A 12,735-nucleotide genomic window follows, 5' to 3' on the forward strand; every position below is an offset into this window, starting at 1 on the left:
CCACAAGGTGGAGCTACAACGCAACGCTGCACAGCGTGCCTCGGCCTCCGGGAACGCCCCCTGAGGCGGCTTCTCTCCGGCCACCTCCTTGCAGCCCTTCGTTGCCTTAGGTAGTTCTTTCTCCCACCCTCAGCCCATGAATCTCCCCACAATGATACCCCCCTTCGCCTCCAATGTCATGTCACATCCAACCCTGGAAGGAAGGTGCATCCTCCTCCCAGTCTCAGCACTGAAAAGATTAGACTGTGACCAAATAGGAATTAAATTCATTGAATAACAGATTAACAGACAAGATACAGGAACCAACCTGTCTTGAAGAAAAGCCTGTGCACAGCAAAAAAAAAAAAAAAAAAAAAAAAAAAGCCACCTGTAGCCACAGAATCACATGGCTAGATGGGCTCTTTAGCCCCCAGCCTCTAAGCCAGGAGTCAGAGGAGACAGTGCATGGGGTGGGGAAGGTGTCTTAATCATCTTTCAGTTCTCCGGGAAAGGTCATTTTGTCACATCCTTCCATCACTCTTTCAAGCTGTTCCACCCCTAACATACCATGTGCCTTCTACACAAAAGCATGTGTACACAGGTCTGAAACATCTTGGCAGTTGGCCTTTCACTTCCTGTGTTCTAGTTTCATTTTGGGAGAAACTTTTCATGACTCACTGTCTTCCCAACCACCTCAGGCCAAAACCTCAAAGGGAGTAGCTATCATGGCAGCTTGGGGTTTGCCCACCATCTGGGCACAGGGCCCCCTCATGGTTTAAAACCTCCTGTTGCCAAAGTTCCCACCAACTGCCTATCCCTGAGACATTCCACCTCAGCCATTCTCCCTTCCTTGTTGTGGGGCAATGCAGACAGGCCTCAGGTTCCAGTTGGTGAGGGGCTAGGGCAGGGCATTCACTCCATTATGAAATTGTTGATCCTGGTCAGCAGCACTGCTGTTTCCAAGCCTGGGAAGGGAGAGGAGAGGGTGGGGCATACTGGGAGTCAGCAAGGGGAAGGCTAGAGGAGGAGAAAAATGAGGTGTGTAGTGGGGAGTTCTTACCAGTTCTCTCTGTCTCCTTAGCACATCTCCTGTAGGAAGAAAAGCTTCCCACTGTAGGTTCAGCCATCTTCAAGCAGGACCTTCTGACCCCGGGTTCCCCCAAACTGCCTTTCCCAGGTTCAAACCAATTTGGTAGTATAAGGGTCTAAGGATCTCAAAGGAACCGACAGGATGAAACCCCAAGCCACAGGCAGCATATCTGATTCCAAATCAGCCTTATCAGTAGGGGCCTGGGGAGACTGAGTACCCGGAAAGCTGAGGCACAAGGCGCTCACCCTTGGAGGAGGAAGGTCCACAAAAGCAGCAGGGCGGAGACGCAGTTGGTGATGACCCACATCATTAGGTAGGTTTGAGGGGGCTATGGGAACAGGAAAGGGCCCCTCTTGGTGGCCACAGCCCCAAGGGTAGTGTATGGGGGTGGGAAATAAGTGAGGAAGAACGGGATAGGGTTAAGGAGAACCAGGGATGGGAGAAGGAGAGAAGGGATGACAGCCTCAAAGCCCTTACAATAAGCCAGATGGGGTACTGCATCTGCTGCAGCAGCTGGCAGTCATTGGTGGTGACTGAATCCACCCCTGCACACCAGAGTAGGGAGAAGAGCCATGGTTTGTTCACTACAAATAGGTTCACTGAGACATTATCCTGGTGCAATGCCCTGTGGAGGTGAAAAAACAAAAACATGGAACATCCAGAATCATGGGGCACAAGGAATGGAAGGCAGCCTTCTGTTTGTGTTTGAATCTACAGTGGCATCGCCAAGAAGGTATCAGCTCTATCCTTGCATAGCAGCCCCTGACCAAAAGTTACTTTCTTTGTGTAACTGTACTCTGTCTCCTGCTGAATTCCACCCATGGGTGTTAGCTTTGCCATCTGGGGCCACACAAATGTGTCTCTTCACTTTGTCCCATGATAGCCCTTCAGAGGTCTGAGGAACAGAGACCATGTTGCCCTGAGTCTTCTCTCCTCCAGGCTCAACAGCTCCAGTTCCTTCAACCATTACTCTTGGGACTCTGGTTATTGTTCCCTTCACCATACAAATCTCTCTAATCTTATCATACTCCAATTTATCAGTGTTCCTTTTAAAATATGGGGCCTCCATCTGAACATGATATCCCAGGTGGGCCTCGAACAGCTTTGAGTGGACCAAAACTATCCCTTCCTGTTTTCTGGGCACTATACCTGTATGAATGTAGTCCAGAGTCAGGTTAGCTTTTGGCAATGCCACATCCCACTGATGACCCCACAGTGCACACTGTTCAATCAAAGCTCTGGCCTTTTTTATACATCTTCCTGCTGATGTCAGTGTCTCTACTCTTGTCTGTGCACTTGAGCTTCTTTTGAGCCCCCAGTATAGGTCTTTACATTTATTTCTGCTGCATTTCATCTGGTAGAATTGGCCCATCACTTTAGAGTATTTAGACCTTTTTGGGCTTCAATTTTTTCATTAGTGTGTTCATTACCGATTCATGTCTTTTGGAATCATGATCAGCAATCGATGTTGACCAGGACAAGATTGGGATGAGGGCCAAACCCTGTGTCATGTCTCCCTCTGTGGTGACAACTTGGGGAGAGGTTCTTGAAATACTTATGATAACTGGTCTATCATTCAGTCCACATTTTTCTATCTGACCACAAGGGAATTATAAGAGACCTTGGCAACCACTGATGCTTTGAAGTCCATAATATTTACTGGCTGGGCCAGGTTCTGGAACCCAGTGCACGTCTGGTACTCTCTTGCCTCACTTTTCCCTGGATCTATCCTGTCTTGCACTGAACTCTTTGGTGTAAAATAAAAGATAAAATCCTTCTCATAGCCTACCAAGTCCTACCCAATTTCGCCCCTGCCCACCTCTCCAACCTCGCCGTCCCCTTGCTCATTAGGCTTCTGTCCCTGCTCTTCTGTGAATCTGCTCACAGTTCACTCCTTATGACCATTAAGGTCTCAGCTCACACAGCACCTCTTTAGCCACTCTTCCTAATGTAGCCCACTCTAGCCCCCACTCCAAACCCCAATCACTCTATTAATCTTTCTTTTATTGCCTTCATAACACTTGTCACTGTTTTGTTAGTGTTTCATTGTTTCTCTCTTTCACTAGTACATAAATTCCATAAAAGCAGGGACCTTGTTTGTCTTATTCACACTGTGTCCCCAAAGCCTATAAAAAATAGTGCCTGACACATATCAAGTATTCAAAAATGTTTGTTGTATGAGTGAATGAATGCATAGCCTTTACCCTCCTGCGTTGGTCCCTCCCCACCATTAAGCCTCATGTGATCCCAGCAGTTCTTATCCTCACTTGATATCCAACAGTGGCAGGTTTTGATAGGGGAGGTTGAGAAACTGCGGCCTCTTAGTTTTGTTGCCTCCCAGCTGTCCATATATCTGGCGCATTCCAGGAGCCCGTTGTTGGACATTAGCCCGATCTTCATCTGGTAGCCAAAGGACCTGTGGATTAGGGAGGATGGGCATGAAGCTGGAGAAGACACAGGGGTTCCATGGGATGGGGCAAGGGCAGAGAGATTTCACCACAGAATGAAGTATATGAGCTGAGGCAGGGGGCAGCCCAGGGAAGGTAGGGTGAGGGGAGGGGTGAAGGGGGTCCTAGGGCTCCTGGCAACATCACCATAGCCTGGGGCACCCTTGCCCTCAGCACAGTCTCCAATGTCTGGTTCACAAAAGTATCATGGTACGTGTGGTTTCGTGGGGGGCGGCGCAAGTCAAACATGATGGAGAGGTTGAGGATTGCAGCTTCCTTCAATAACTCTTCTAATGCTGGTACTGTCTGATTCTCAGCCTCTTCCCAATCAGGGTCTGAGAGTCTCTTGGCCCCCCAGAAGGGTTGCCTCTATAAGAATAGTAAAATTGTTTTAAAAAGAAAAAAAAAAATAGGACAATTATTTCAAGACCAGAAGAGGCCTCCAGGCCAACCCTCCATCCTCACCATCTTCACTCATTTTCCCTACTTGGTGTTCAGCTTCTGTCTGCCTCTGAGCCAGGTTTCTTTCTCAAAATTGTGATATCTTACTCTAAAATCTTAACTCTGTGACCTCAAGCTCCTACCCTGCCAGTTTTCTAAATTCGTCTTTCCCACTACACCTTCTCTTTGGTCTCATGGAGGCGTCTGAGATCTTGTCTCTTTGGTCTCCTCACAATCCATTAGCCCCTTTGTGGCCATACCTACATCGCCAAGACATGGTCCATCCATAGCTTGAACTACTTTTCCATAGCACCCTCAACTCCCTTACTGCCCCATCTGCCCTATAAATCCAAAGCTCTGATTCAGTTCTACAATCTACCTTCTGTACCCCTATAATTGGAGGGACTGGGAAGTAACACGGGCAGAGCACACCTTGTGGACTGTTGCCACTACAGTCTTATTTTTTGCTCATTCCTGCTTAGCAGTCCTTTCACTTGTTCTTGATTTGTTCCCTCTCTCATTTCCCCTGGAGCCCTGGTGGCATAGGAGCCCTAGTGGTTAAGTGCTACAGCTGCTAACCAAAAGGTCAACAGTTTAAATCTACCAGCCACTCCTTGGAAAGCCTATGGGGTAGTTCTACTCTGACTTATAAGGTCACTATGAGTCAGAATCTACTCGACCAGCGACAGGTTTTTTTTTTTTCTTATTCCCCCTAGTGGCTATTCTAAGGCTTTGCCATTCTCCTCTACACCCCTTATTATCATTGAAAGACCTTACCTCCCAATTACTGATGTGGGAAACCTAGCTATCTAACATTTACCAAGTAATTGAGTATTGCCAGGAAGTGTAGTGAGTAACCCAGACCAAAACCAAACCCAGTGCTTTTGAGTCGATTCCGACTCATAGGGACCCTATAGCACTTTGTTTATTAACTTATTTAATCCTCCCAATAACCCCAAAAGGTAGATATTTTATTATTCCTATTTTCTAGGTGAGGAAATTGAGGCAGAGAGAAATTAAGGAATGTTGCTCAGGGTCACACAGCTAGTAAGTAGTAGAGCCAGGATTCAAACCCAGGTAGCCCTTGTTCTTAATCACTCTGATATATCATAATATATAGCATTAAATGAAAAAAAAAGCAAGTTGCAAAAGAGTATGTATAGTAATGTATAGTATAGTGATCCTATTTGTAGAAAATAAAAAAGTATACATACTTTATTTTGTACAAATAGGATCACTATACTACACATATATACATGTACATATACATATATATATATGGAGCCCTGGTGGTGTAGTGGTTAAGAGTTCTGCTGCTAACCAAAAGGTCGGCACTTCAAATCCACCAACCGCTCCTTGGAAACCCTATGGGGCAGTTCTACTCTGTCCTATAGGGTGGCTGTGAGTCAGAATCGGCCCTATGACAATGGGTTTATATATACACATACACATACGTAAAGGAATATATACCCAACTGTCAACAGTGAATACCTCAGAGGGGCTGGATTATGGGGAACATCCCAATCTCTACATTACTTCTCTAGTGTTTTACTTTTTTACAATGAACATGTATTACTTTTGTAATCAGAAAAGGAGAAACTGAAAAAATAAAGTATCCTTTTAAATATTTTTCATCACCTACAGTATTAGTGTCCACACTTCTGGGCATGTCATTCAAAGCCCTTTAAGACCAGGCCTCTGCTCACCTTGCCCCGAGAGCTTGCCAGCTTCATCTCCCACCACCACTCCAGTGAATTTTATCTTCCACTTATACTGAGCCACTTTCTGTTCCCTGAAAACATGCTGTTCATACTTCTGGGCTTTACACATACTCTTCCCTCTGACTAGAATTCTCTTTCCCAGCCTTGCCCATCTTAAAACAACAACAACAACTATCATTTGATAATGCTGCTGAGGCATCCTCTCCTCTGTGAAGCTACTCCTGATCCCTTCTCACACCCACCCTGATGAATAGAGACTTCTCTCCTTTTCCTCTCTACCTGGTAAACACCTTTATTGCTCTAGGTTTCATATTCTAATAGCCTGTTGCTTAGGCTCTTTTCTTTACTAGATGGGAGTGACTTGAGGGCAGAGACTATATTCTTATTGACCAGCACAGGGCTCAGCAAATGCTTATCAGTGGAATGAACTCTGCCCCTCCAGGTGGCTGTCTCTCCCCAGAGGCTGTCCTCACCTCTAGGAACCAGGCCCCAGCATTGAGTCTCTTCAGTTCAGCCCAGGAGAAGTCACTGCTGTGAGCTTTGATTCGGGCTGGGAACACAGAGGCCACATCTGTGGTCCTGCCCAGGTGCTCATCGTGCATGAGGAAGGGGACCCCGTCGGAGCTGAGGGTACAAGGGGTGTCAGAGGGGCAAGCTTTGGGGATGATAGTCATTTCCTGAGCTCTCCCGCTGTCTCCCTCAGCACCTCAAAGCCCCCAAACCCCAGCCTCCCTCACCTGACCATCACATCTGTCTCAAACACAGCAGCTCCACATCCAGCTGTCTTCCGCAGGGACATCAGGGTGTTCTCGGGGGCCAGCTGGGAAAGGGAATCAGTGAGGAGGTAGCAGGGAAGGGCGGGAGCCTGGGAACCCACAGACCTGGCTGCTGCAGCCTGAAAGAGTATACCCTCACCATCCTCCCAGCATTCTGCCCAACACTCACCATTGGGGCCCCTCGGTGTCCCATCAACCCAGGCTTGGGGGGTAAGTCTCTGGGTTCCATGATGCAGGGTGAGGAGATGCATAGGGGGACCAGGTAGATGGCCAGGACAACTCCAAAAAATAGGAGCAGTAGCAGAATCTTGGGACCTGTGGGGAGTAGGGGACAGACTATGGAGAAAGGGCATGGGTGAGCTCTGGGGACAGAAAGCAAAGTTCAGGGGTGGGAAACGTGGCTGACAGGAGACAGAAGCACAGGCAGCCAGTGAAGACTTGTGGGGTTGGCACCTCTTCCATGGATACGGTAGAAGGTATCAGCCACAGACCAGGCCAGGAGGGTGATTCCAGCCACTGCTCCGATATGAAGGAATGGGGCTGTGGCCTGTGGACAAGAGTTGGTGAGAAAGGGTCTTCTTCCTGGTGCGCCCTCCTTCTTCTGTTTGAAGTTCAGAGCTTCCTGCAGTCTTGGGGCATCAGGGAGCAAGATATGTTCTGAGGTTGACCATAGGCAGGGGCTCCCACCTGAGTATTAGAGATCGGCCACTCACCTGCAGTGACAGACGTAAGCTATGCCACTCCTGCTTCCACTGGATGTCTAGTCCCACAAGGCCAGCGGCCACCAGAAGCATAATGAGGAGCAGTAGCACCTGGGGGACCAGGGATGACTGGAGCCTTCTCTGTCAAACTGGGCTTATAGCTACCTGGGCTGCCCCCTCACTCTATGGAGACAGGACCCTTCCCTTCCGCTGACTCACCCACTGTCCTTCTTTCACTCAACAAATATTTACTGGGCTTCAGGTCTTGGGCTAGACCCTGGAGATGTTATGGTGAAGTCCTTGTCAAATAGCTGGCCAAGCCCTGGGCCCCAGTGGCTCCCTCTCTCCCTGGCCCCCATCCTCACTATACCTTGTGGAGACTGTGCAAATGCAGGGGCTGTCCACAGAGCTGCAGGAGCAGGGCCAGGAGCTGGGGGTCCAGGGTGGTTGGAATAATCAGGCACCAAGGAAGGGTAAGTTCACTGAGGCGGACTTCCCAGGCTGATCCTTCCCTCCCATCCCAAAATTAGCCCCCTCCCCTCATTGGCTAGGGTTAGAACAAGAGGGTGGAGCTGAGCAGAAAGGAAGGCTGAGCTGGGGGTTTAGGTCAGCTGCCCCTGGACCCACCAATAGCAGGGATGCATATGTGACCAGTAGAGAGATGACCAGCAGGAATACCAGGGACCAGTCCATCCAGTGTCCCCAGTGGTGGAATATGAATCTGTGGGAGGGGAGAGGGAAGTGTCCAAGTGGGGGAAGGGCTATCAATAGCGGCCTGAGGGAAGTTGGTGGGTGGATCTAGAAGGAGGACTAGATATAAGGGATTGATGATGGGAAAGCCCTTCATGGGGCCAGGGGCTCCAAGGATGGGGGAGACTTTGTGGAGGGATTTTCTGGGGAGGTTGGGTAGCAGGAGAGCTGGGCTTGAGGGGCTGGGCAGGGCTGAGGGATAACTTATGATAGGGGCTGTCCCAGGTTGGACAGTAGGGTAACATGTATGCTGAGGAAGAGGGGAAGTCCATGACACACTCATTGAAGTTATGCAGGTCATTGAGAAGGATGAGCCCGATGTACAGCCAGCCCAGGGAGAGGAGGAAGGTGAGGAAGAGCAGGCCAAACCAGACACAGTCACACTGCAAAGGGGCGGGAGAGAAGCTTACAGCCAAGTCCTCTTCTCAAGCCCAGAATCCCCTATACATGGCAGCTTAAGGGGGCTTCCTGCCATGCATTGGGCCATTCTGTTCTGGGGGCAGCTTTTTCCATATTTGAGGGCGATTTTCTTCCTGGGGACAGAAAGCCCCTCTTCCCCCCCCCCCACCCCAGCTGCCTATAAGCGCAACTGTCCTCCTCATCCCCTCTGATTGGCCTCCGCCTTCGGATTCCCAGCCAGAGGCCTAACTTGGGGGAGAGGGGAAAGGTAGGGAGAGCACTTGCCCTGGGCACCACTTGAAGTGGGGCAGTAATTAGCACTTTCTATTTTTTTTTTTATGGGCCATCACAGTTTCCATCACCAGCTGTGAGAGATCATTCAGCAATTTAACACTAATTGCCCTAGGCACTATTTTCCACAGTTAGGCCCCTGCTTCCATCCTCCCCCCTCCATCCCTACTCCACCTTGCTGGTTTGCATCCTCTCTTTGGGGGATTTTCTCCAGTGGCAGCTATACAGGCAGTGGAGGCACTGGGCCCAGATGGAGCAGCAGCCGGGGGACTCTGCCATGGTGAGGGCCTGGGGGAAGGGACACTCGGCCATCAGGGATCCTGGCAGAGGGCAGATTCCTGCCTCCCTCCTGGTGTATCTAAGGAGCCCAAGGAAGGAGCAGAAACATGGGTTGCTGCTCAGCAGCAGAGGTCAAAGGGCAGAGCCAGAGTGCCGGATTGGATGAGGAGATAAGCAGCCCTGGCTCCAAGCCTGGCACATGGTATAATCTTCAAGGTCTTTCTTTCCCTTTAATCTTGATACCTGGAAAGTCAGTGGGACACCAGGAGGCCCTGCCTCATTGCAGACACCCCTTCTCTCCAATTCCTCCCCATTTAACAGCATCAAGCTCTGGGGTGGTGGGGGGGGGGCTTGGGAGAAACTGCCCTGGGTGGGGTAAACTCAGCTCAGCAAGTTGCGGCAGCTCTATGATGGGGAGCATTCCACCCTGGGAACCAGAAGTAACCTGAAGTTGAGGCTCCAGTTCTGACCTGGGGCTATGGGAGGCCCAGCTAGTTGGCCAGTTGCTATGGCTACAAAGATTGCACTCATCACAAAGCCCAGACTGAAAGATTTTCTGTCTCCACCTCCCAGGGGGCAAGGGGCACTGCCAGTGAGATGAAGACTTGAGGGGAACAGGTTTCCTGGCTCACCCCCAGCCTTTTCCTACCCATGCACTCCTGGAAAATCTAAGCCCTCAGCCCCAGTCCTGTCCAGTCATCCCCCCACCCCAACCAGGAACCTAGTCCCCGCCTTCCCCCTTTCTGGGGCCCCACCCTCTGAGTTAGCTTCCGTGAAAGTACAACAAATACAGGGCAAGGTGTGTGTTCTGGGGAAGGTGTGGTTGTCTTCGGGCAGGGGATCCCTATACCTTGTGCTTCTGGGTCTGATTGAGACGGAGCTGATTTACTGATCCCCAGACTGGCCTGTGTGTTTGTGATTCTCCAGGAGACGGTGTGCAATTTGTGTCAGTATATGTATGTGTGTGTGCACAAGTGGCTGTCAGTACAACAGGGTTTCTAGGTGACTTTGAGTATGCAAAGGAACCCCTGGATATGTCCAAAGAGAGAGAGAGTGTGTGTGTGTGGGGGGGGGGGGGTAGGGTGTCCAAAAGGATACAACCCCTTGTCCTCTGGGCTACCCTGTGGAGCTGGGCCCCTGCAAGGAGAAAGGGTGTGGCAGGCAAAAAATTGCTCCTGAACCTTCTCTCCTGACCCTATGCTCACCTTGGGAAAGGAGAATTAGGGTAGGGGGTGGAGGGGTGGGGGGTGGGGATGGAGAGAGGGGCAAGGGAAGGAAACCTCTCCCCTCCCAGAGACCCCGCCCAAGAAAAAGCCATCCCAAAGAGAGGACCCTGACTCTTCCCATCCCAAGACTGGGTTGCCCTGGGCTCCAGTCTGTACCTCCTGCCTCCCCTCCAGTCCTGCCCCTGTACTCCAGCCAGTGTTCCACCTACCTCCAGGAGCTAACTGTAGGATGGGATCAGGAAGCTGAGAAAGGATGCTGCTATCCTGGGCCCAATCCTTGCTGACTGGAGCCAGTCTCCACCCTGCCCCTCCCGACGGTAACCCCCAGCCTGCCCAGACCCTCACACCTTTTTTCAGCTGCAGCTCTGCTCTGCTCTGCTTCCCAGCTCCTCTCCGAGTTGTCTGCCTCCTCCCTCCTCCAGTTCTTGGCTCAGCCCCACTGGTCAAACAGGTGGCACTGTTGCCACCTATAGGAGGCTGTGCTGGTCCCCTCCGAAGGCCTTCAGTTGCTCTATGGCCTGTGCCCAGTTTGGTAAGAAGATGGGAGAGAGGAAGAAAGAGGGAGAGCAGATCGGCTTCTTTACTCGCTGGCGATCAGCGGGCTTGGGGTGAGGAATTCCTTTGTGCAGCCTTCCCCATCCCTCTGTCCCTCCTCCTGTTCCCCTCCCAGTCACTGCAGGGCTTTGTCCTGGCTCAGAGAGGAGAGGGCTGAGGGCGGGAAGCTGGGAGGAGGGGGTGACCACGCAACTTTGCAACTTGGCAGTGAGAAGGATCCCAGCAGCCCCCCTGGAAAGCGGTGTGTGTAAGGAAGACTAGCATCTAGTCTCAAGCTCCCTGGGAGTAGACAGCCTTGATTCATCAGCCTCCCTTCCCTCTTGGGATCCTACTTCCACCTCTGCAAGGTGCATTTATAAGAGATGTAGTTGCAAGCTACTTCCTGAACTCTGGGCAGGAAGTCACCTTGTTTCTGGACCAGGGGTTCCCATGGGCCTTGTGGATCCTGTATGACATTAGCAGCCCTCCCCTTCCCCCATCACCCCAAACAGGAGATGCTCATTGAGGGCACATTGAGACTGTCATTACTCCTGCTGCCTTGTCTCCAAGGTATCTAAAATCTCTTTCCAAGAATCATTTGAGGAGTTTATACGTTAGGGTCACAGAGTTTTGGAAGCTGATATAAATGGATCTGAACACATACAAAAGCTGCTGTTACTACACCATCAGCAGGAGAGGGCTGGCTGACAAGTTGTAGAAACAGCTTAGCTGTAAAGCACAGGGTTCTGGGTGGGATGGGCTAGGGGCTGGCTTGATTGATATTCCCTCTCTACCTTTTGGCGGATGCAGTGGCTCAAAGTCTCGGGGCTAGCAGTGTTGGTGGGAAAGGATGTCTTCTTTGGGGATAAGCCAGTTTACCCCTCCCCCACACATACTGGCTTTCTAACAGTGAGAAGGAAGACAGGCTCTCTTATGCCAGGAGCCAGCCCCCCTCCCTCTCTGCCCTCCCATTGTATCCAGAGGCTCTATTTGGCAATAGCAGAGGCTCCTTTGCTCCCTTCTGCATTAAAATGCAAGGGGAAGCAGAGCTGCTTGCTGGCAGGAGGCCAGAGAGGGCTACCAGGTCACCTAGTCCTCCTGCAAGTTTCATTCTAGGCATGTTGTCAATTTCCTTTGCTGGGGCTCTGGTGGATTCTAGAGGAGTCTTGGCTTTAGTGTGCCAAGTTCATGGGGGTGGTTCGGGAGCTTTTTTTTGTGGAGGTGGAGGGTGAGGGGGCTGGGATTCAGAGTGCATGGATATGAGCTCCAGGGCTTGAGAACTCCTCGGAAGGCCACAAGGCCAGTCAGCAGCTAAGTACGGCATTCCAGGGCTAGCCCCTTTTAGCCTAAAGCAGAGATGGAGAACCCTGATGCATAGTAAGCAGTAAGCCACACCCTTCCTCTCCCCTTTTTCCGTCCTTGGATCTGACAGCAGTGTGATCCCATGCCCCTTCTATACCGAGGAATCAGGCTTCAGGGCTGCTGTTTTAGTCACAAAGGTTTAGTGTTAGACCTGGTTCAAGTTCTAGCGTTATTACTCAGTAACTTTAGTGACTTCAGATGTTACTTAACTTCTTAGGTGCTTAATAAATGTTATTTCCTTCCAGATCTGGAGGCCACACAGATTCTACAATGGATGGAAGTCAGGCTGCTGGCCTTGCTAGCTTTATTCCAATTTCCTAGGGTAGCAAAGCAACATAAAAATACATCATGCTCCACACTACCCTCTGGGAAAGAAGGCAGCTACAAGAAGGCAGGGAGGCTCATGTGCTTGCAATGAATCTCCTTAACAGCTTTTCTAGGGGCTGAGGAACACAGGTTGTAATTTTATTTCTCATTCTGGCAGAGAAGGATCTTGCTGAACATTTCACAGACTAAGATTTATTTATTTACTTAATATTAACATTTAAAAATATTTCATTTACCTCAGCAACATGGAAGACAATTGAAGGTACTGTTAAAACACATAAAATCCAGAGACGGTCAGGGCAGGAAAGATCCTAATCCCATTCCTAAGGTGGGGTGGAGTACCCGAGCCAGGATGCTAGGCCAGGTCCCTCCATTAAGCTGAGACAACCTAGAGATAAGAAAGCCTCAGCCT

The 12,735-nt window shown here is 50.3% G+C and overlaps 1 protein-coding gene across 1 annotated transcript; it reads right to left on the reverse strand.

Annotated features, from left to right (window-relative positions):
• Positions 1-877: 877 nt before the first annotated feature.
• GDPD2 (glycerophosphodiester phosphodiesterase domain containing 2) lies at positions 878-8,905 on the reverse strand. Its single transcript, XM_049871471.1, has 14 exons — positions 8,770-8,905; positions 8,185-8,288; positions 7,783-7,876; positions 7,526-7,585; positions 7,168-7,266; positions 6,908-7,001; positions 6,624-6,769; positions 6,416-6,498; positions 6,152-6,302; positions 3,664-3,885; positions 3,337-3,485; positions 1,547-1,694; positions 1,315-1,397; positions 878-944 (listed from the first exon to the last, which is right to left on the reverse strand). The coding sequence occupies exons 1-14, from the start codon at positions 8,872-8,874 to the stop codon at positions 878-880; spliced, it is 1,605 nt and encodes a 534-aa protein (XP_049727428.1). The 5' UTR covers positions 8,875-8,905.
• Positions 8,906-12,735: the final 3,830 nt, after the last annotated feature.

Source organism: Elephas maximus, chromosome X (genome assembly GCF_024166365.1).
Source record: "Elephas maximus indicus isolate mEleMax1 chromosome X, mEleMax1 primary haplotype, whole genome shotgun sequence".
Lineage (NCBI taxonomy): Eukaryota > Metazoa > Chordata > Mammalia > Proboscidea > Elephantidae > Elephas > Elephas maximus.

Bases quoted from the DNA above. Each gene is read 5' to 3' on its own strand.
- GDPD2 (XM_049871471.1), bottom strand. From the start codon at position 8,874: ATGGCAGAGTCCCCCGGCTGCTGCTCCATCTGGGCCCAGTGCCTCCAC. The intron at 7,267-7,525 runs GTATAGTGAGGA...CTGGTCCCCCAG, and splicing joins ATTTGCACAGTCTCCACAAG to GTGCTACTGCTCCTCATTAT. The intron at 7,002-7,167 runs GTGAGTGGCCGA...TCTTGTCCACAG, and splicing joins GCTTACGTCTGTCACTGCAG to GCCACAGCCCCATTCCTTCA.